This window comes from Quercus lobata, chromosome 3, assembly GCF_001633185.2.
Source record: "Quercus lobata isolate SW786 chromosome 3, ValleyOak3.0 Primary Assembly, whole genome shotgun sequence".
NCBI classification, from domain to species: domain Eukaryota; kingdom Viridiplantae; phylum Streptophyta; class Magnoliopsida; order Fagales; family Fagaceae; genus Quercus; species Quercus lobata.
In genome coordinates, this window is record NC_044906.1 from 19,061,777 (window position 1) to 19,084,911 (window position 23,135).

At 33.8% G+C, this 23,135-nt stretch overlaps 2 protein-coding genes across 2 annotated transcripts; both read right to left on the reverse strand.

Moving 5' to 3' along the window:
• Positions 1-11,513: 11,513 nt before the first annotated feature.
• LOC115980488 (F-box protein PP2-B15-like) lies at positions 11,514-13,667 on the reverse strand. The gene is made up of 3 exons (XM_031102729.1): positions 13,407-13,667; positions 12,275-12,393; positions 11,514-11,976 (listed from the first exon to the last, which is right to left on the reverse strand). The coding sequence occupies exons 1-3, from the start codon at positions 13,665-13,667 to the stop codon at positions 11,514-11,516; spliced, it is 843 nt and encodes a 280-aa protein (XP_030958589.1).
• A 4,545-nt stretch (positions 13,668-18,212) lies between these two features.
• LOC115980489 (F-box protein PP2-B15-like) lies at positions 18,213-20,485 on the reverse strand. The gene is made up of 3 exons (XM_031102730.1): positions 20,225-20,485; positions 19,028-19,146; positions 18,213-18,678 (listed from the first exon to the last, which is right to left on the reverse strand). Exons 1-3 carry the CDS (start codon positions 20,483-20,485, stop codon positions 18,213-18,215), a joined length of 846 nt encoding a protein of 281 aa, XP_030958590.1.
• Positions 20,486-23,135: the final 2,650 nt, after the last annotated feature.

The window sequence follows — 23,135 nt, forward strand, 5'->3', positions numbered from 1 at the left end:
TCACAAGCTCATTAACGCGTTTCTGAATATGCTCAAGTACACTGCCGACTCTATCAGTATGAGGAGCAGTCTGTGCTTGCGGAATACTAGCCGGTGAAGCTTCAGGAACAACGCGTGATGTAGATGTGGTATGTGCAGGTGTCTTTGAGTCAGGGGCAGAAGGAGTAACCGGAAAGATGTGAGCACTCCTTGGTGATTTAGAGAAGTGACTTCTGCTAGCTTGAAGAGTGAACAAGGAAATTGGACGTTGACGAGTCAACATTTTTCCATCTACAGGAGGAGTAATGCCTTCACAAAGAATGAGCTTCATGATGAGACTGCAAAATGGAATAATTCCTCGAGCTGCAGTTCTACACGTGGTCTTCCTCAAGGTGTAGTAGATGTGAGCACATATATCAATGGGGGCTCCTGTAATAAGATCACACAGGAATAGAGCTCTCCCAAGATTGATGAATGTTGTGTTGGACAGTGGGTAGAGATTGGTGAACATGATCAACTTCAGTGTGGTCAACTCAGGTGCAAACTTTGCGGTGCTGATGGATGTTCCTGCACTGGATACTTCATGATCGTATCCTAGGATTTGTAGAATTTCTCCAACTTCTGGATTTCGTTCATCGTAAGGAGTTATATTCACATTCTGAGGTCTGGTGATGCCGAGAAGATCTGCGATGGAGTCTGGGGAAACAATAAACTCTATTCCTCTAACCCAGAAAATGAGTTCAGGTCCAAGATCAGTTGCATTGGAGAAGCATTCTTTGACCAGCTCATCCATTGGATCATCAAAGTTCCAGAACAAGTTTGCCCAATCTCGTTTCTCAAAGATTCGAGGGATGAAAGTGGTCCCTAAGGTGTTGAACTCTATCACCCGTTCCACTATAGTGGTTGACTTGTCAAACACGTTTGAGTAGACTTGTGAGTTAAGCGGAAGTCTGAACCTATCCTCATTGGGATCTTGAGATGCCTGAGATGATAAACGAGTCCTTTTAGCAACTGGTGTTGTTGGTTCGTCAGTAATAATGTCTTTACCCTTGGAAGATCGACGAGACATCTGCAAGATAACAGGCCCACAGCAAAGAACCAAACAACAGTACCACACAAGATACATGTCAACAAGATTCAGTAAAACAATTTCAATATATAAATACAAACTGAAGATAGTGCAGACCCAACCAAACTTCCAACAATACAAAGAGGCACAAAATAACAGGTGCAGCAAAATGGTGATGGTGCACAAAGACATAGATAGACAAAACAACTGACAAAACTGTTAATGAGACAGGTTATCATGACCATGATATGCAAACAGATACAGCATTCGAACATTTAGAGCAGATAACATAAATCACTCCACTAGAGATATGAACAAGGGGAAAATATTTCAACATGAAGAAACCAATCATCCACACTAGAGCACATGGTTGAGAGACATACATTATGTTATCATAAAAACTCAATAACTAATACCGAAAACCAATATCAATACTCAAGCAAGAGAAATGAGTAAGTCAAATAGACAGCAAACCCATTTAAGAAAATATTTTCAGACTCAACAACAGGCAAATAACAGAACAATGAAAATCACATTGTGACCGCTCATCATGAAAACAGATGAGAATAATATCAAACAAGACACGCCATACCCATTACACAAGAGAGAAGTATTTCGAACACAATATCAAACCAAACAGTAACAAAAATATCCAGGAAAAAAGAAAATGAGATTGAGAAAGCAAAACCCATACCTTTTCTTGATGATTTGGATAAGAAATGAAGCATCAATGAGGTTTGAAAAATGGATTCACGAAGTGTTTGGAAAAAAGATAATTTAGAGAGAAGATGAACAGTCACAAAAGTTCGAGGGAAAACTGAAAAGAGGTTTAAAAACTACTCCTGTTTCTGCCAAACACGCGATTTTCGCGACTTGATTAAGTCGCCACACAGTCGCCAGCTCAAGCCTCCAAAGCACTCAAGAACGAAAATTTGAAAAATTTTTCTAAGTGTTTTTCGCGACTGGAAAGTCTACCTGCGAGTGAGTCGCGAGCTGAGCCGCGAAAATCTCTGAGTGAACCTCGCGACTGGACCTTCCACTCACGAACAAGTCGCCAAAAATGACCAGCGAAGATGCGACTGAGGCTCGCGACTTGACATACCCGCGACTGAGCCGCCAAAACAGGGCAAAACTGGATTTTTGAAAATTTTCAGATTTTTCAAACAAAATACTTTCCAAAAACACCTAAAACACTCAAAAATCTTTTTGTGCTTGAATTAACAAAGATTGAGCATGTGAAAACACATTTCATCAAGTACAATCACACAAATGAATATGGCATTTATTGAACATAAACTTGTGTGTTGTGTGTGGATATCAACAATGAGATAGTCCTTAGTCTAATGTGAAGTTTCAATGATCAATTCAACCAGGACATACACAATTAGCACTAGATCATGTGACCCATCTCAATTATAGAAGTATGTATATATGACCTCCCACAAAACTTGATAACATAAATTGGAGCTTTACATTTGACTCCACTTTCAATCATAACATTTGATCTTTTTGATCATTTGAGTCAATTACCTCTCATTGTGAGAGTGATATTTGATATTTCACTTTAATGAACAAGTCTTTGGCTTTTTGAATAAACATTCACTTTAATATAAGGTCGCTTACCCTTTTTCCTAGTCAAATACTAGAATGTGCGACAGACTTTTGCAGCTTAATATCTCTTTTCATTTGGAGATTTACATTTGGTGAGCTCTTTTTAGCAAAACAAAAAATAAAGAGTGGGAAGATATATAGACACAAGTCTATGCATGTCTCAAGATCAATATAACCATTCACTAATCATTCATGACAAATTTGAAGATCTATTTACAACAATCACATAGATTTCAAGATTTTTCCCACAGTGATATGAGTTCATGAAAATAAACAATGCTCGAAAATGCACAAAGCCATTAGCACAAAGGTACAAAGCAAAACAAGTTTTGAGACAAAAACTCAACAATGTCAATCAAGATTTTTGATTTTCTCATTTTTATGTGATTTTTGGATTTTTGACACGAGAAACAAAAAGATTGATAAGACAAAATTAAAAATATTCACAAGAAGACAAGCAAACAACCAACATCAAAAACAGCAAGTAAAACAAAACAAACATTGTCACAAAGCATAGGAAGTATTAATGTATGGACATATTGTAATGCTTATGCATGAGTACCCTTTTTCACCCACACGTCACTTGCGTTTGGGGTGATTTCCTTATAGGATTGGGTACGGGAGTTAGGGCTTTCAAACCTTCGTGAGAAACTTTCCAAGCAGTTGGTGAATGCACCAATCATCTTCATCACGTTCATCATTCCGGGATCACCATTCTGATCTCTAGATTGATCTCCAGCCCAAATTCTTCTATCATTTTTAGGTCCTCCTGACCTTTGAGGAGTTGCACTATTCTTTGCTCTCAGCTTTTGGCAATTTGGTCGAGTATGCCCTTGAAGTCCGCAATAATGACACACATAAGTTGCTCTAGGACCTCTTTGTTGTCGTGGACGTGACTTGGCACGAGATTCAGACCTGCCCACAGACTGATTACGGGGATTTAACATCCGTTGGTTCACCACATTCTTCTTCTCCTCCACCTCGAGCTTCTCACCAGTAAGGTTAGCTACAACTGGATCTTTGGCCTTTACAAACTTCACTTCTTTAATGACATTTCCAAATGAACTACTTCCTCCGGTATATCCCAATCCGGATTTTTCTGAAAAACTCTTTTGAGATGAGATAACATCATCTAACTTCTTGGTGGTGACCCTCTCTACTTTAGCATTTGCTTGCACAACCTCATTCTCAAGAAATCTTACTTTTGTGTAAATTTCGGACAACTCACCATTCAGTATTTCTATCTCACATTTGGCCTCCCTATATTGGATTAGGAGACTTTTGTAGTCCTCCTCAGCCTTCTTCATTTTTCTCACAGTAGCCTTGGCCACCCTTGTGTACTCACCCGACTTCTCCAAGAGTGAGTTATAATTCTCTTGAAGATTTGCTGTGCTTTCATCTTCTTTAGCATCTGATTCTTCAACAATTCCTAGTGATTCATCATCACTATGTTCTCCAAGGTCTCGTACAAGCAGATTCAACTCTTCTGAAGACTCAACATGAGCAATAGTCATAAAAACTGAATAGTTCCCCTCTCCATCACAGCTCTCTTCAGATTCTGAGTCAGACGAATCCGAGTCACTCAAGGTCGTGGCATACACTTTACCTTTCGATTTCAAATAATTCGGACATTCCTTCTTAAAGTGTCCATACCCGTTACATTCGAAACAAGTGACACCTTGTGTGGGTTGGGATTCTTTTCCATCTTTCTTTTTGAATTCCCTTTTCTCCCTTCCAGAACTTTGGAATTTTCTTTTATCATCAAATTTGCCATTATTTTTGAATTTCAAGAACTTTCTGAAATTTTTGATAAGGTATGCAACATCTTTGTCAACCACATCTTCTCCCGATGAGTCTTGATCTTCCACCTTCTCATTAATGGTCTTTAGAGCAAGAGATTTACTCTTCCGTTGATTGGGCAGCGACATCTCATAAGTCTGCAGAGAACCAACCAGGTCCTGTACTTTGATGTCATAAAGGTCCTTGTTCTCTTCAATTGCTGTCACTTTAGCACGAAAACTTTCCGACAATGATCGAAGGATCTTCCTTACAATCTTTGAGTCCTCCGTTTTCTCCCCCAAGTTGAACTTGCTGACAACCACTTCATTTAGCTTCCCATAGAAAGAGTCAAAAGACTCATCCTCACTCATTTTGAGTTCCTCAAACCGAGTGGTCAGCATTTGTAACTTGGTGTCTTTCACTTTCTTCGTGCCTTCATAGGTGGTTTCCAAAATCTCCCATGCTTCTTTGGCAACGGTAATATGAGAAATCCTGTGAAATTCATCTGGAGACACACCACAGAAAATAGCATTGAGTGCTTTACTGTTAGCATTAGATGCAGCAAGTGCTGCCTTATCCCAAGTGGATTTGGCTGCCTCAGGTCTGGTCCAACCAATCTCAACAGCATCCCAAACAGATTCATCAATAGAACACAGAAAAGCTCTCATGCGAACCTTCCAAAAAGCATAATTACTACCATCAAAATATGGAGGTGCATTTAGGGATTGAGACCTATCCATCTCAAAAGGGAGTCAAGGATCACACAATGGTAATGAAACCAATAGCAGTGTACCTGCTCTGATACCAATTGAAAGTTCAAAAATGTGTAAAAACACCTTTGAACAATTAGACCCTCAAATTACAACTTAACCAATTCAAGCAATATGTCAAACAACTAGTGTGCGGAAACTTAACATATGCTATAATATGAAATTGGTTAAAAACTATCTAAGCCATAACAAAATAAAATCCATAGCAGATAATAAAAAGGCAAAGATAGAAAGGAAGGAAGATGCAAACACAAAGACAACACGCGATGTGTTATCGAAGAGGAAACCGAAGCCCTCGGCGTAAAATCTCTCCGCCACCCTCCAAGCGGTAAACAATCCACTAGAAAATACAGTTGGGATACAAGGACAGCAATAGACCCTCCAAGCCCAATCTACCCAGTGCACCTAAGCCCTCCAAGCTTCTTGCTCCAACGAGGTTGCGCCGAACCTTTTTCTTTTCTAGCTTCCCGGATTCCGCTACTAGACCGTAGCAACAACCAATGAAGATTGGTTCCTTCCTAACTGCTTCCCAGAAATCCAAACAACTGTCTCACAGTGATGATGATGGTGAGAACCAGGTTTGGTATAATGCCTCTCAAGGATTTGATAATGGAGAGGAAGAGAGTTGAGGAATTTGAAGAGACTCTAAGGTATAGATTGTGGGTGAAACAATCTAGTTTTTCTTTAGGGTTTCTCTCTCAAAATTCTCTCTGGAAGCTCTCTTTCAATCGTGGGTAAAAGGGGTATTTATACTGGAGTGGGAGAGGAATGTGAAACGTCAGGTTTAACAAAACAGGGGTGGCTCGCGGCTTGACCTCGCGGCTTGACTAAGTCGCGAGATCCAGTCACGAGATAACCGTATGGCCAGTTGTCCTGTAGTGCTCCAGCTAGCATGACTGTTCATCTTCCAGCATGCTTGGCACGTGTGCTGCGTCTGGCGGCTTGCAGCCGCGAGTCACCCGCGAGTCCCAGCCGCGAGTCTCTGTTTTCTTGCACACTCTTGAGCAATCTTCACTCTATCTCACTCACTACCCTTACATCAAACCCACCTAAATACAGGGTTACTAAATGCTGAATTACAAGCAAATTTGGCACGGAATAAAACCAATTACATGGTTGAATAAATTCAACCTTACAGAACTTCCATCTGAATGTGTGAATTGTGGAAAGATAAGTATAATCCATTTCATTACTTACTAAATGCAGGTTGGCAAAGACATGGCCAGTTATGCGAGAAGCTTTTAACTTGTTCAAAATTGGTGGGGATCCTGTAAAGGTGTAATGCTTTTGACTTTAAAAATTTTGATTCTCTTTTGTTTCCTGATTTCTTTTTGTTCTACCTATGCATGTTTGGAACTTAAGACCTACCAAGCTAAGGTCTTTATGGTTGCATATAATCTAAAAAAATCTGCCTCAAAATATTGGTTTTACTGCACAGCTCGTTTCTGCGTTTTCTAATGGCCCGGAGAATGAGTACTTCTATGTATGCTGGGCTTTATTATGAATCTGTGGTTTGTCTTTCCTTGCTATTTAGTACATATGAAGATTTGCAGTCTTGTATTAGCAGTTCTTGGTGATAACTCTGGAGTAAGGAAATGATCCCATTTCCATTTAGTAACTGGAATTTCTTTTTCCATTCTCTCTAACCTTGGTGTTATGACGACTCATTGACATTATAATAAAAGAGTAATTTGAATTATCATGTAGCGTACATGATTACTGATGAGCTTATTGACAAATTTTTAGGAAAAATATACCAATGCTATATATCTTTTAATTGTGAGTTGTTAAATATTAGCATTGATACACCATGTTGAACATGCTAGTATAGATGCGGAAGCGAAAGTATAAAGTATAAAACACAATAACACACAAGGGTTACGTGGTTCAGCCTAATGGCCTACATCCACGGAGGAAACCCTAAAGGGCTACATCAATAATATATTATAGTGTAATACAAATCTTGTGTTACAATGAATTATAACATGTGTATATATAGTAGACTAAACCCAAGACTAATAGACTTCTAGTACAAGTAGGAGACTTGGCTTACATACAAAGTAGAATTAGGCTTGGGCCTATGCTAATGGGCTAATATATCTCTAACACCCCCTCTCAAACTCAAGATGGAAGCTTAATGAAATTTTGAGATTTGATAAGGTTGAGAAGATCCCTTGAATGAAGTTTGGCTCTGTGACGGTAGTTTGAGAAAGGTAATGGTCTTGCAGTGTTGATGCGACTTCTAACGGTGGCTTGACTATACCGGAGAGTTTTGACAGCAGCAGTAGGAAGTCAAAGAAGATAAACGCAGGGAAAAAAAAAAACACCAAGGAAGACAAAGATTGCTCTTAAATATACCGTAAGGACAGAAAACCATGGCCTCAAGAAGGTGGCTCTGATACCATGTTAAATATTAACATTGATACACCATGTTGAACATGCTAGTATAGATGCGGAAGCGAAAGTATAAAGTATAAAACACAATAACACACAAGGATTACGTGGTTCAGCCTAATGGCCTACATCCACGGAGGAAACCCTAAAGAGCTACATCAATAATATATTATAGTGTAATACAAATCCTGTGTTACAGTGAATTATAACATGTGTATATATAGTAGATTAAACCCTAGACTAATAGACTTCTAGTACAAGTAGGAGACTTGGCTTGCACACAAAGTAGAATTAGGCTTGGACCTATGTTAATGGGCTAATATATCTCTAACATGGGTGAATGCTTCGAAGGTCACTTTCTGACCTTAACTTAAGCTTTAGTAACTTTTGTGATTATTTGACCACAGTTTAGCAATTTAATCTGTGCGGAACAAAGCCGATGCAGCCATGGTTCACATACTTGCTGCATGCCAATCTCCTTATAGACAGAGGATCAATTCAGAATATGGGCATTTCTCAGTAATGCAAGCATACAGTGAGATAATTCTAATAGCATTTTTTCCATTTCAGGTCTGATGATTCTATGGTTTCAATTGCTAGGGTTTAGTGTCTTAGTCAAAATTGAAGCTCCAATAAAAAATTTTGCCCCATGCTTGAAGTTGCTTTGTTCAAAGTTTGGCTGTTCTACTAACAAATATTTATATTAAGGCTTTGTTGAGGTGAGTTAAGTTAGTGATGCAGGACAATGGGCTCTGATACAAATCTAAATGCAGCACAATATTGTCAAGAAAATTGTGGAAAACAAATAGAACAAAAAGAAAAGGCAAACTTAAGGACAATGAGTTCTGATACAAATCTTAATGCAGCGTAGGATATAGATCCATGCAGCAGTGTCCATTCAAGTGACTTCCCGCAGAATTTTCGTCTTGTTGGAAGCTTGCCTAGGAATTTTTCTTAGATGAAACAAAATATAACTATTCCTTGGCCTAGCTGCTATAGAGACTTTAGATTTTATATTTTCTTTGTAGTTGCAGTATTCAAATGTACTGTTCCGGTAGTCACGTATGGTTTAGCATATTGTTTTTGGAATTTCCCTCTGCAATTTACGTGAAGAAACTCGCTTCCTCAATTTTTTCGTGCTACAATTGTTATATGCCACTCATCTATAATCAAAATATTCCAATTTTGAAATATGAAATAGGATTGTGCGTGAAAAAATGTATTCAATTTTTTGTTAAATATATTTTTGTTATATTATTGGTGGCATAATCCAAAGGGTTTATACCGCATCCGGACAGAGTTTAAACTCATTTCATTTAGCTGATTAAGTGGGACTGCAACTGCATGTGCTTTGTTTCCTACCCAAAAATACCGAAGAGATGTCAGAAAGTGTACATCTAAGTGTGTCCATCTAAGTGTGTACATGTTGACGCTATTGTATGCATGCATGCATGCATGGGCAACTAAACTAAATAGATAGAATTATAAAGGATAAAAAAAATAATGACACAATAAATTATAAATGTAAGGGCAAAAACGGCACCAAACTTTTTTGTAGTCTCTATATAAACCCTACATACGCATGCATAGTGGAACTCGAAAGATTTTGTGATCCGGTGTATAGTGACAAAAAATGAAAGAGTTTAAAGTTTTGGTGTTGGTTTTGGTGGTCGAGCCACAGCGACGGGAGGACTGAAAGTGAGATTACTACATACAACAAGACGCAGGCTTACAAAAGTGAAACTACGAACTATATTCAACAAGACACTGCCTCATGAAAGTTTGAAGTTTGAACAATGTTACTTACGATTTTTCATACTTGGTCATGCGGTGGCCAACGTCATTCTGCAGTGCGAACGGCACTGCATGTAACGGCAGCCGATTCCCAACAATTTCACTGTGCACGGCCTGTGATCACAGAATTATACTGCGAACAGATCTAATCATCTAAAGGTATTGACTGCACAGACCCATCCCTCAGAGGCTCAGACAATATCCACTCTTCAATATTAGTCAGGTATATGTTTTTCATATTCAAAAAATCATGCATGTTACCGTTCATAAATATATATATATATATATATATATATATATACACACACACATTCACAAAATTGTAGGAGAGAACTCTAAAAAATCCTAATTAGTGTTAATTATAAATTAATCTAAAAATGTGGGAACATCACAAACAAGATGTTGTTATACGTATCTTAATTTATACCCTATTATATTAAGGACTTAATTTTAACTAAAATACTTCTAAAACAATTCTTATTCCAGAAAATTCTGAAATTTAAAAAATAATTATATAAAAAATTAATATCACTAAGAATTAAATTTTATATTCTGTTATGCATCAACAACTTACAATTAATAGATAGATCACTGAGACTATCAGGCCTAAAATCCAAAAGTAAGGGTTAACTAAGTATGTAACAACAGCTGCAAGCCCTTTAAAAAATACCTTATTATAAGTGTTTAGAGTCTCACTCCACAAGTATAAGTGTTTGTGGGATGTGAAGGACAAGAATCGAGGTTCAAGTTTTTAAGAGAGAATTTTACATATAAACACACATAAATTAGACAAGGAGTCTATTTGGAATTCACTTATTTTGCTGAAACTAAAATTTTTTTTACTAAAAGTACCATAAAAGAAGCTGAATTTTAATTTTTACCAAACACACACTAGAATAGAATTTCTATCTAAATATCAATGATCGTTATCACTTATCTAAAAGAGATTCTGTTATAAAGAAAAATTTCATTGACTATTCTCATCAACAACTCCGGTATAGCTGACATCCCAAATATTCTACCCTATCTCTTATAAATCAAAAGCTAATAAAAATATAAGGAAATTACAATTAATTGGCACGAAAGTTACCCAATTTAAAATCTTCCAACAGTACTTATTAAGCAAATCTGTCTAACATTTATTATTATGCATGCAACCAGAACAAAAGTCCCAAACTTGCTACTCTTTAAAATTTCAAATGGAGAAAAGAAGTGAGTTTGACAGCTTAGTAAATGACTAAAATCCCAACAAACTAAAGCAAGCATATAAGTGAAAATAAATTGCTGTTCATAGCATGAAAATTCATAAGCTTAAAAATTATAGTCATATTATCCCTGTGACTAGGCTTTGAATTAAGCACAAAAGAATGACCTAATGGTTTCTAAAGTTTTATTATATCTATGAATGGTACTCAATTCAAAACGTCTAGCAAGAATTTTAGAGCCATCATAAGGGATATTTCTATGTAATTACTTAATTAGTGTATATGTAAAGTACTCAAAAAGTTTGCCCGTATATGCCTCAAAAGAAATGAGTTTATGTGTCAACATAAATCAATTTTAGCAAGGTCTAAAGTGTAGCCAAATTGTATGATGAATTAATCATATGCCATAATATTGCAGTTCAAATAAATAGTTCATTTCAAAATATTGGTTCCTTTCACTAAATTTACACATGACCAATCTATGTTTGAAAGAAATAGAAATTTTTGAAGTAACAAACTAAATCAAATAAATTTATAACATTTAAATAAGGAAGAAATTCTATGAGATACATTATTCCTTTTAAGGAAAATGGACCACAAGCTAATATCAAGTCAACAAGGGGAGTGGAAATCTAATTAGTAAGAGACCTTTTTTGACGGTAATTATAGTAAGAGACCTTATACAATGTATCTTGTACTCCGTACGCATTTTCTACTATTAGAATCTGATACTCTCTACTATCTTCCTCACCTTATACATTTGCACCTTAAAATATAAAACAAATGGAAGAATTAATCAAATCATGTATTCGCACATAAATTGGGAAAAGCAAACACATTTGTCTTTTTCTTTTTGTTTAGTATCATCTTTGTTGTACTCTTTTTGTCCCTCATTTTAACGCAAACATTCCTTCATGAATCTATAGGCCTTACTTCAATTCCTTCAATGATGAGACCTCCTTTTAATTGATAACCCTTAACCTCCATCAAACTCATCTTCACCTCCTCATAAGATTCACTACTAAAGAATTCTCCTAGCTCAATCTCCATCCACCCATCCTCTCTTTCACTTAGGAATCGTTCAGTGCCCTCTATCACTCTCTTTCTCAACACTTCTGTGCGGTTTCTATAAAATAAGCACTCCATTTGTTGCTTCTTGCCATCTTCATGACGAAGATGAGTCATGCCATTACATACTTTATTGCCCACCTCAACTAACATTTCAGATGGTATTGAATCGAGCCCATATGCACGGTTAGAAATTTTCATTATAAGATAAACACCATATCTTGTCATTGGTGATAAAATTTGAGTATTGATTTTGCCACGAATTTCTAACCAACATGTTGTTCTAAGCTCAGCCACTTCTGTGAACCTGTGGAAGACAATTTGAAAGCTTTGGTTATTACATTTTCCCCTCTCTTTCTTTGTCTGAGCATATAGAATAATTAATAAGTCTAATGACACAAAAATTTTCATAATATTGATGTTAATTATTATAATTGGGACATAATATAAGTTGTGCCAGTTATCGGCCCATGTGAACAAGATGCTTCAATTAAAAATTTTCTTTTTAATAAGTTGTGAAAAGAATTGTTGTTAACATAGCTGTAGAATAATACTTTTATATTATCAAATTCTAGGCAATTTTTAAAGAGCACGAGAAAAGTAACCTTGATTGAGGTATTGATTTCCAACTCCATTGCATTGGATCATTGCCCCATGCTATGGAAAGTTCTCTTGCTGATAGCATATATGATATTTTGCCAAACAATCTCTCTAGCTTGAAGCTCTGCATTATTAAGAATATCAAACGAAAATGAAAATTAAGTATACTTTGTAATCTATCTTATCAATTTAAAGTCAATTCATTTATTATCTAAGCAGAAGAAAATTGAGATATATTTTACTATACTTTAAGTTTTTGCTTAATAGGTCAATAAATATATAATTTAATTACTCTGATGAGAAATAACACATTTTTTATTATATTGATTAATACAACTATATAATTAAATTAAACTGCGAAAACTAATGTAAGAAACTTACTCACTAAAAAAATAGTTAAGAAGCTATACCTAAATTTTACATATTTAAATCATCCATCATTTTCTGTAAGCAATACATGAATCCAATCTATAAAGTACCCTTATATATATGCTTAATTATCCCATAAATTAGTGTGTGTATATATATATATATATATATATATATATATTTATATATAATTAGATTCTTATACTACTGGAGGGTCGGGATGGACATTCCATGAAATGGTTGATCCCATTTCCGTTGTGTTTGACTTTGACATATTCCATTTCAAATCTGCCAGTCTCATATTGCAGCATGTGAAATAAATGTTTGTCACCATATGCATAGAAATTTAAATCTCATCCTTTGATCTATTAAAACAATTGTGAATATTCAATGGCTTTAGCAACATTTACATGTTTAATACCACTTGCAACGTGAAAGTCGTTCCGTGCATGCATGTTTATTATTAAAAAAAAAATTTTGCTACACGCATAAACCCATGCATGCACCAAAAAAAAAAAACAGGGAGGAGTGAGTAGGGTCTGTTTAGAATAGGCTTTTTTTTTTTTTTCTTTTTTGTCAATATTTTTTTAACTCAATTGGTCTCTTGGTATTTCTAACAAAAATATCCAAGATTCAAAATTCCCCACTCTCAATTTTCAAATTATAAAAAATTAATTCATTCAATTCAGTAGCTTTTCTACAAAACACATCAATATTGAATGCAAGAAAAATGTTTAAGGGTGAGTTTGAAAATCATTTCAAAAATACCTTTCTACCACCATCTATGAGAACTGGATTGCAGAGACAAAGAAAAAGCTCCTTCTTTGTAGTAAATGCCAAAGGAGTGACCAACCTTGACACAACATCCTTATAATCATCCGGCAAGAATCTCTCCCAAACAACATCGGACTCCGCCGCTGAATGAAAGATGGATGACACCATTGAAGATCGGAATGTGTCTGTTGGACAGGTGAAGGACAAAATTGTAGATACACACTCTTCTGGCAACATGTCAATGAATCCTTCCATTGAGTTTAAAATAACAATTATCTAGAAAATTATACTAACAAAGATATATGTGTAAAACCAGCCAAAGCTAATAATCAAAAGCAATGTCCTTGTCTCAGGTTTCTTGCTCTTAATTCTTTGCTGATGTGTCTTTTCTTTGGTTGATGCATTTAGTATATATAGAGACTGATCAGCTTCAAATTGATAATCTTTCCTGTCTAAGTTTCAGACGTGTTGACTAAATTTAGCACATGCCACATGTCCAAAGTAATGGTCTGTTTGGATTGAGGGGGAGGGAGGAAGAGTAGAGTAAAGTAAAGTAGATTTAGTATAAAATTAGTTTCTTTTTATCCAATTTTACTCTACTCCCCTTTACTCCCTCTCCTTCTCCTCTCCATCCAGGCCATAAGGTAATCATGGAAATCAACCAATTTTAAGACCAAATGTCAAACATTAACTTTGTTGGTAATTACCCAATATTTTATGAGTAATGGTATGCACACAAGAAATCTGACAATTTTTTTCAAGCAGTTGGCAATTTTTTCAAGTAAAAATTTGACAATTTCTACTTGCAACTTCGTTATATGTCCAATTTTGTGCAAATTTAGACTTTCTCGTATTTTCCCGGCCACGAAGCAATAATCTTAACACTATATCCACAATTATCCCAAAAAAGGCAGTACTGTATATCCACTATTGTCAATAGGATAATCAAGTGCAATGGATTAGACTTTGACCCAGCAAAGTCTGGTGTGTTTGATTTGGTCAATAACGAAGGCATATAGTAGTACCAGTGGTCTTCCATATGAGCCACATTATTCCAATCAGCAATGGCAAATGTAGGAGACCTTTTTTTAGCAACATGGCCACTCGGATTTCTTTTTCTTTTTTATTTTTTTTATTTTTTATTTTTTTGATTCTGGCCACTCGGATTTCATTTCATATTTTATGCCAAAAGATTAGAGATAAACCCTATATGTAATTCATTATGCTTGATTATGTGCCTTTTGGGTCTGCTATATATGTTTACACCATTATATATACCATTATCATCAACTCACAATATAGTGATGAAATATATTAGGCCTGTACCCTTGGGCTCGCATGTTGTCGAAACTAGAGGAATTGCCTTAAAACGAAGTCCATCAAAACAATCACCTAAAAGAATCCTATAATTCTATAAATAAATACAAGAATTTCAGAGCTTTAAAGGTATAGAAATTAAAGGAGAAAAAAAAATGCTCCAAAGGATTACAATACTTATTTTTATCTCTTAATAGATTTGGGGAGCATATGTTTTTTGTTTTTTGTTTCTTTAATTAATAGAAAAAAAATCTATTAATAAAATCTAACGTTTATCACTTGACTCTTCCAAAAAGAGAGATTATATATCTCTAACAAAAAAAAAAAAAAAAAAAAACCAAATAGCCTCTATCTATCTCCATCTTAATTTTTTTTTTTTTTTTTTTTTTTTTTTTTTTTTTTTTTTTTGTCAACGATATTTCACCAAATGACATCTCTTCTCAAATAACTATGAGATATGAGAGAAGCCGGAAAAAAAAATACAGTTTTTATCCCTACAAAATTGTAGAAATAATATGTTGATTAAGACGTTTAATTGAGATTAGAAAGGATTTTTCTTTTCGTTACAACAAAAAGGATAAGGTGGTTGAATCCAAGCTCTCTTTGTAAGAAAGATTAGGTAATACCATTCGTTAAGTTACACAAAAATTTTGTTAAGATTCAAGTGGATTTATAAGGTATCATGTGCATGCCTATAATTATATTGTAAGTTATATGCCTAAAATGAGGCTACATTGATGTGTCTTCTCACAATCTCACCTTCTATAATTGCAATATGCCACCCCACTTTTCGTTTTCACAAAATTTGAGCCAAGCCAAAGCTAAATCATATCCAATTTCAGCCAAATAACAACGAGACTTTTTTGGACCCCCAACCCATCATTTATTTCAAGCCTGAGAGTGATTTTTAGGGTATCAAAAATTTTTACAAAAAAATCTTTACAAATTAATTTTCAATTTTAAATATAATACAAAAAACTACTTTGTTAAATATGTTGTTGATATGAAAATAATAACATCCCTTTATGAATATTTAGTTGGTGTGCTCAATGAATTTAAAGGATGTGTCATAATGCAAACGTTCTAAATTTTATCCACCATACTATTAGTCTATGAGGTTTCTAAAGCATCTCATTTATGGGTAGGGACTAAGAAGTGACAGTCTGTATGGCATCACCTTTAATATTTAGTTTTTATATAAAATTTTTTAAAATCTCACTTTTTCTCACATATTTTTACTTTTTCAATTTTTTTTTCAAAAATACAAGTATATTTTAGCACATTTTTAGCAAAAAAATAGATAAATTGTTCCCAAACAGACACTATTTTACCAAATACTCAAAACGCTACTTCTTTGTATAAAAAAGAAAAAGAAAAAGAAAAAAGAAAGATAATAATAACAAAGGTTATTTTATCAGTTTGTAATTATTAAAAAAAAAAATAGTACCTTTAAATTTCCTTATTTCAAATTCTATCCATGAGCCCTCTTTTTTATCTGCTTACAAAATTGATAGACAAGTAATCTCAAGCCAAAGATTTAACGATAAAAGTGGTGTCACATATTTTAAAATTTAAAATCAAAATTCATCCCTTAGCCACTGAAGTTTTCTTCCTCACATCCCTTATTCATAGTATAGTATTGGATATGATTTGTGAATATACGTAACAAAAATCTGCAATAGGCATTGCAATTCTAACATATGTAGAGTCCATATTTTAAGTCTAAGTGAATGAATATATAAATATGATTTGGCATTTCTTAAGGCCTTCGTAAAGCTACTTAAATAAATAAAGGGAGAAAAAAAGGCGTAAATATTGAATCATGAAATTAACATAGACAATCATAAAAATCAGGCATGTGTGAACATGAACCATGTATTTAATGCTCCCAATTAAGTCCCAACCAATCATCCACCCTTGTAATAATGTTCTAAATTATTCTTTTTTCTTTAAATTAAAGAAATAAAAAAGATGCATTAAATTTCAATAAACAAGAGGAAAAAAAAAAAGGCAGATTAATGAGTGGGAGATGGAAGAACTAAGTAATGAGACTACAGTCGGTGCCCCCAATGATTGTTGTAAGAATAATAATGTGGCCGTAGTTTTTCTCTTTTGACAGAGAAAGAACACGTGTTTACACATTTTCTTAGTACGATTGATCTGTTCTTAGTGACATTAAAAAGATAGGATCGATTACTTTCCGAACTTTCCAATACTAGGTAGCTTTAAAAACGGTTTTAATTCCTATCCCAATTAATTTGGGTTTTACTCAATGAAAGGGGGGTTGAACTAGGGTTATAATTTCTAGTTGATGCTTGACCGTACGATTAGCTTAAATTGTCTCAATCATCAATGTATCTCCGCACATTCTAAAAAATTCTTAGTTCTTCAATTAACTTAATTGTGTGATTAATTGGTCAATGAACTATATAATTGAATTTTTTTTTTTTATTCTTATGAGAGTATAACACATTTTTTGTACTGCATGTATAGATTTATGTAACTATATAATTAAATTTAATTGGGTAAACAAATTTAAGTAACCATACCTAAATTTTGGTAATTTAAATAATCCATGATCCTCTCTAAGCAATACATGAATCCAAGAGTGGGATTTGAACAATTGACTTCTTTATTAGAAATTGAACTTCACAGTTCTTGAAAAACAAAGGTGAAAATTCAATAGTAACATACATACATTTACATGTTTATTACCACTTGTAATGTAGAATTAAATCCATGCATATTAATTTATAAGGATTTATTTTTTTAGTAATATTTATTACATACACTCCAGTATACATATAGTACACACAAACTACAATTTACAATGAATATGTCACAAATTTCCTTTTTCTCCAAAAAAAAAAAAAAAGTCACAAATTTCCTTCTAAAATGAAATTATTTGTACTATATGTACACTTAGGCTGTAGCTATATATGTGTACTAGTCGTTTTCATTTATTTTTTTAAAACCACTCGCATAAACACATGCAGAAGGAGAAGATAGAAGAGTTTTAGAATAAGCTCTTTTTTCTTTGGATTTGGACAAACTCTACAAGTCCAAACCATTTCAATCAACAAAAATATAGGAAAAAATATAGAAGTGTCCCAAAGAAATAGTCTTTGGTTGCGTGGCATGCATGTGTCTAACTCCTATAAAATATTGGAAAAAATGAACAAAAATTCCTTTCTTGTATCCCAAAGAAATAATCTTTATATTCTTTTGTAAAATATAAACATTAAAAAAAAAAAAAAAAATCTTTGATTTCCTTGCCAAAAGCAAACAATAGCTTAGTATCATCATTTTATCTTCTACTATGTATCTTACTTCACCTAACACATTTGCACTTTAACACATAAAACAAATGAAAGAATCAATCAGAACCTGTATATACATATTTAAAATGAAAAAAGAAACACCTTTGTGCCTTTCTATTTTTTTTTCTTCTGTATAATCTTTGTGGTACTCTTTCTCCCGCACTCATTCATAGTTTTTAGGCCTTATTTCAATTCCTTCAAGGATGAGTCCTCCTTTTGATTGATAACCCTTAACCTCCATAAAACTCATCTTCACCTCCTCATAACTTTCACCACTAAAGAACTCTCCCAGCTCAATCTCCATCCACCCATCCTCTCTTTCACTTGGGATTTGTTCAATGCCCTCTATCACTCTCTTTCTCAACACTTCTGTGCGGTTCCTATAAAATAAGCAATCCATTTGTTGCTTCTTGCCATCTTCCTGACGAAGATAAGTCGTGCCATTACATACTTTATTGCCCACCTCAATTGACATTTCAGACGGTATTGAATCAAGTCCATATGCACGATTAGAAATTTTCATTATAAGATAAGCGCCATATGTTGTGTTAGGTGATAGAATTTGAGTTTTGATTTTGCCATGAATTTCTAACCAAGATGTTGTTCTAAGCTCAGCCACTTCGGAGAATCTGTGGAATAAGAAAAATTGAAAATGTTGAAAGTTTTGGTTAGTTCATTTTCTTTAACAGGCAATATAGATTAGTCACTAAATTTAATAACACAAAAAAAATTCATAATTGTAAAATATATATCCTTTTGTGATTGAGACAAACATAGTATATGAAAGTGATATCAATAATGGACTCATATAAACAAGATATTTCAATCACAATTTACAAACTTGGCAGGTTGTGGAAAAAAAAAAAAAAAATATATATATATATATATATATACACACTTATTAGTATTTTAGTAGAACAATGCTCTTATATTATTGAATGCTAGGTGAATTTAAAGAAAGAACAAGATAAAAGTAACCTTGATTGAGGTATTGATTTCCAGGTCCACTGCATTGGATCATTTTGCGATGATATAGAAAGTTCTTTTGCTGACAGCATATACGATATTTTTCCTGACAATTTCTCTAACTTGAAGCTCTGCATTATTATGAATATAAAACAAAAATAAAAATTAATTATACTGTGTAATTAATCCTATCAATTTTAAGGCAATCCATTTATTATTTAAATAGAAGAAAATTTAGATACGTTTTACTATACCTTAAAATTTTCAATTAAATTAATTGTGTGCTTAATTGGTCGATGAATAATACAATTAAATTTAATTATTCTTGTGAAAAGATAACAAAATTTGTACTATATTGACTAATGCAGCTATATGATTAAATTAGAATTTTAAAACTAATACAAGAAGCTATATCTAAAATTTACATATTTAAATAATCCATCATTTTCTCATAATACGTAAAGCAATCTATACATCTATAAAAGCAAAAAAGGCTTTTTTATATACATAAGGCTTTTTTTTTTATATTCATCATATGATGAATATATAAAAAAGCCTTATGTATACTTAACTAGTTTCTTATACGGTCATACTTAGACTACAGTAGGGTCCCGATGGACATTCCATGGAATATTGGTTGGTACCATTTCTGTTGTGTTAGACTTTGACATATTTCATTTGAAATCTATCTTCTTCTCTCTTTCCTTTTTTTCGTTAGGTGGCGTTATTAGCATTTGAAATCAATCAATCTCGCTATTGCAGCATGTGAAATAAATGTTTGCCACCAAATGCATAGAAATTTAAATCCTATCCCCTCTATTAGAAAAACATTGCGCTTTTTCTTTTTTCTTTTTTCTTTTTTTTGAGAATAAAAAAATTTGTGAAAATTCAATAGCAACATTTACATGATTAACACCTTTTGTAACGTGGAACTAGTTCAATGCACGTTTATCAATAAAGGGTTTTCTCTTATTTAATTTTTTTCTACTAAACACGTATCGAAAAAACAAGGGGAAGGAGGGTCTGTTTAGAATAGGCTCTTTTCTTTTCTTTTTTTTTTTTTTTTTTTTTTTTTTTTTTTTTTTTTTTGGGACAAACTTCACAAGTCCGTTAAGAGTAATTCAATTAATCCACTAGCATTTTACAAAACACATCAATATTAAATGCATGAAAAATTAAGTGTTAGGCAGGAAATCATTTCAAACCTACCTTTCTACCACCATCTATGAGAATTGGATTGCACAGACAAAGAAAGAGCTCCTTCTTTGTAGTAAATGCCAAAGGAGTGACCACCCTTGACAAAACATCCTTATAATCAGCCGGCAAGAACATCTCCCAAACAACGTCGGACTTCGCCGCTGAATTAAAGGTGGATGACACCATTGAAGATCTAAATGTGTCTGTTGGAGAGGTGAAGGATAGGATTGTGGATACACAATCTTCTGGCAACATGTCAATGAATCCTCCCATTGAGTTTGACATAACAATAATCTTGAAAACTACTAACAAAAATATGCGTAAAACCAGCCAAAGATGAGAATCAAAATCACTGTCCTTGTCTCAGGTCTCTAGCTCTAAACTCTTTGCTTATGTGTCTTTTTTTGGATGATGCAATCGTGGATATATTATATATACACACGGGAGCATCAAGTTGATATCAACTCAACTGTCAACTCTATTCTTTTCGGTCCAAGTTTTAGGGTTGTTGAATTCACTATTCAACGTGTTGACTAGATTTAGCACATTTAATTTCAAACGTAATGTAGTTGTGGAAATCAATCAATGTTAGATCAAATGCCAAACATGAACTTCGTTGCAACCAGTCAATGTTAGATTGCCCATTGAGTTGATTAATAGGTTAAAAATTGAAAAACCAAAAAACCAAATTGCGTTAATGGACTATGCTACCCCTTTCTTTTCCATGAACGAATAGTCCAAACACTGTATATCCACAATTGCCAATAGGATAATTAAGTGGAATGGCTTAGAGTTTGACCCAAGAAAAGTCTAGTGTGTTTCACATGGTCAATAACAATGGCATCTAGTTTTACCAGATGTATTCCATATGAACCGCAATAGGATTCTAGTCAGCAATGGCAAACGGAGCCCTTTTTTTTTCTTATAAGAAATTTCAAATCATATTCATTATGCTTGATTATGTGCCTTTTGGGTCTGCCATGTTTGCACCATTATCATTGATTCCCACTATAGTTTTTAAAATCATTGCGCATGAACCCTTTGGAGGCGTGCGGAGCCGAGGCAGAGAGTGGGGGACGTATTATGGGGATTGGCTGTTGCGTGTGAAGTTTGGAACCACACAGTTATACATTTTGACACACGAGGATCATCCTTTCCAGAATTTGCTGATTTTTTATGGTATCTAATGAATGTTCGTCATTTCGTGGATGAGATACTGGAGTTGGTTGTTATGGTAGCTTGAGGCCTATGGTTCAGTCAAAATGGAGTGAGACAGGGGAACGCTAGACTACAAGCTTCGGCAATAGTGCAGAAGACGAGGTACATGTTATATGAATTTCAAACGGCTAATCTCAAGATTTCTTGGGTTGAGGCTGTGGAAGACGCACGGTGGGTACCTCCTCCTACACCACTGGCAGGTCCATGTTAGAGTCAGGGTATTCACAAGACCACGCTGGTTTGGGAAAAAAAAAATCAGTATTATGGCTACAACTTATTAAAAAAATTTATGATTTTCTAAACTTTAAAAAAAAAAAAGAAAATGTGTGACCACCCTAAATTTCTTTTTTAGGTCCAATATCATTAAACTTTGGACAAAATTTAGCAACAAACTTGATTATAAATTAAAGCTACAACTTCACTCAATATTTTTTTATTAGATATGAATTTTAACAATTCCACAATTAGGATTTTTTTTTATATCCTCCATGTTTACAAAATTTCAAGAAGATTAAAGATAAATAGATTATTTTATTAATCAAATGTTTAATTTTTGAGTTTTTGTAGTCTAAAATTATATGCAAAAAATAAGTTTATGAATCAAATAGTAAATAACATCTGATTGACATGAAACTTGACATGTATTTTAAGAATATAAAAAGAAAAACATAGAATTTAACAATTAGATTTTCAAAATATACAGTCATGTTAATTTGTTTAGTGAAAGTTGTAGTCTTATGCTACAATAAGTTTTTAGTCAAATTTTGGTCATTTTAACAATATATTGAGCCTTTACAAACAATAATAAAAATCCAAAAAAAAATTATTTAACTAAAATTTTGAAAAAAATATATAGCTTGTAGCATTGGTAATGAGATATAGCTATTTTTTATTATTAAATATTATATAATTTAAGTTTCTTAATGACCACCTTAGAAAAATTTCTAGAATAGCCACTGTCCTACACCCCCTTATACCAAATTAATGTTGACAGCACCATGTTTGGAGCACTTCAATCCACCGTAGTTGGGGTGGTAATTTGGGATAGTGTAGTCTATGTCACGACAACACTAAGCAAATGACTCCCTTACCTGCTGGGGCCTTTGGAGAGTTAGGCAATGGCAAAAGAGGAGGGAGTTAATTTTGCTTGGGATGTGGGTGCCCGTGAAGTGGTGTTTGAATGTGAGTCAAATATTATCTACGACGCCACCATTGGGGTGAATGATCCACCAACTGCTATAGCCAATATAATTGAAGGGTTTCGGCACAAGTTTCATGAATTTCAACAGATTTTGGTAAATCATGTTAGAAGATAATGTTAGAAGACAAGGGTAATCGTTTGGCACATATCTTGGCTCAGCAATTAACATACTAGGCATATTGTTACCTATGTAACTTGAATAAAGGAAAATCTTAATATTATTGAATTAATTTTAGTTCAAAATGTTATATTTTTATATCTTTTTCTTAATAAAATTATGATTTTCTTATCCAAAATAAATAACAAAATAAGAAGCCCCCATCAAAACAGATGCTACACATGTTCCATGGATGACTTGCTAGGAGCACAAATTATTAATTTTTTATGGAAAATATATTTGACTCAGTGGTAAATAAATATGAACTCAATTTATAATATAAAAAATCTGAGATTAGTTTCTTTAACCATTAATAATATGACCAACCTTTCAAATGTTGGTCTATA

Excerpts from the sequence above, each read along its gene's own strand:
- LOC115980488 (XM_031102729.1), bottom strand. The coding sequence starts at position 13,667 with ATGGAAGGATTCATTGACATGTTGCCAGAAGAGTGTGTATCTACAATT. Across the intron at positions 12,394-13,406 it reads TCATAGATGGTGGTAGAAAG|AGCTTCAAGCTAGAGAGATT; the intron begins GTATTTTTGAAA and ends TTAATAATGCAG. Across the intron at positions 11,977-12,274 it reads AAATCAATACCTCAATCAAG|GTTCACAGAAGTGGCTGAGC; the intron begins GTTACTTTTCTC and ends TGTCTTCCACAG.
- LOC115980489 (XM_031102730.1), bottom strand. The coding sequence starts at position 20,485 with ATGGGAGGATTCATTGACATGTTGCCAGAAGATTGTGTATCCACAATC. Across the intron at positions 19,147-20,224 it reads TCATAGATGGTGGTAGAAAG|AGCTTCAAGTTAGAGAAATT; the intron begins GTAGGTTTGAAA and ends ATAATAATGCAG. Across the intron at positions 18,679-19,027 it reads AAATCAATACCTCAATCAAG|ATTCTCCGAAGTGGCTGAGC; the intron begins GTTACTTTTATC and ends CTTATTCCACAG.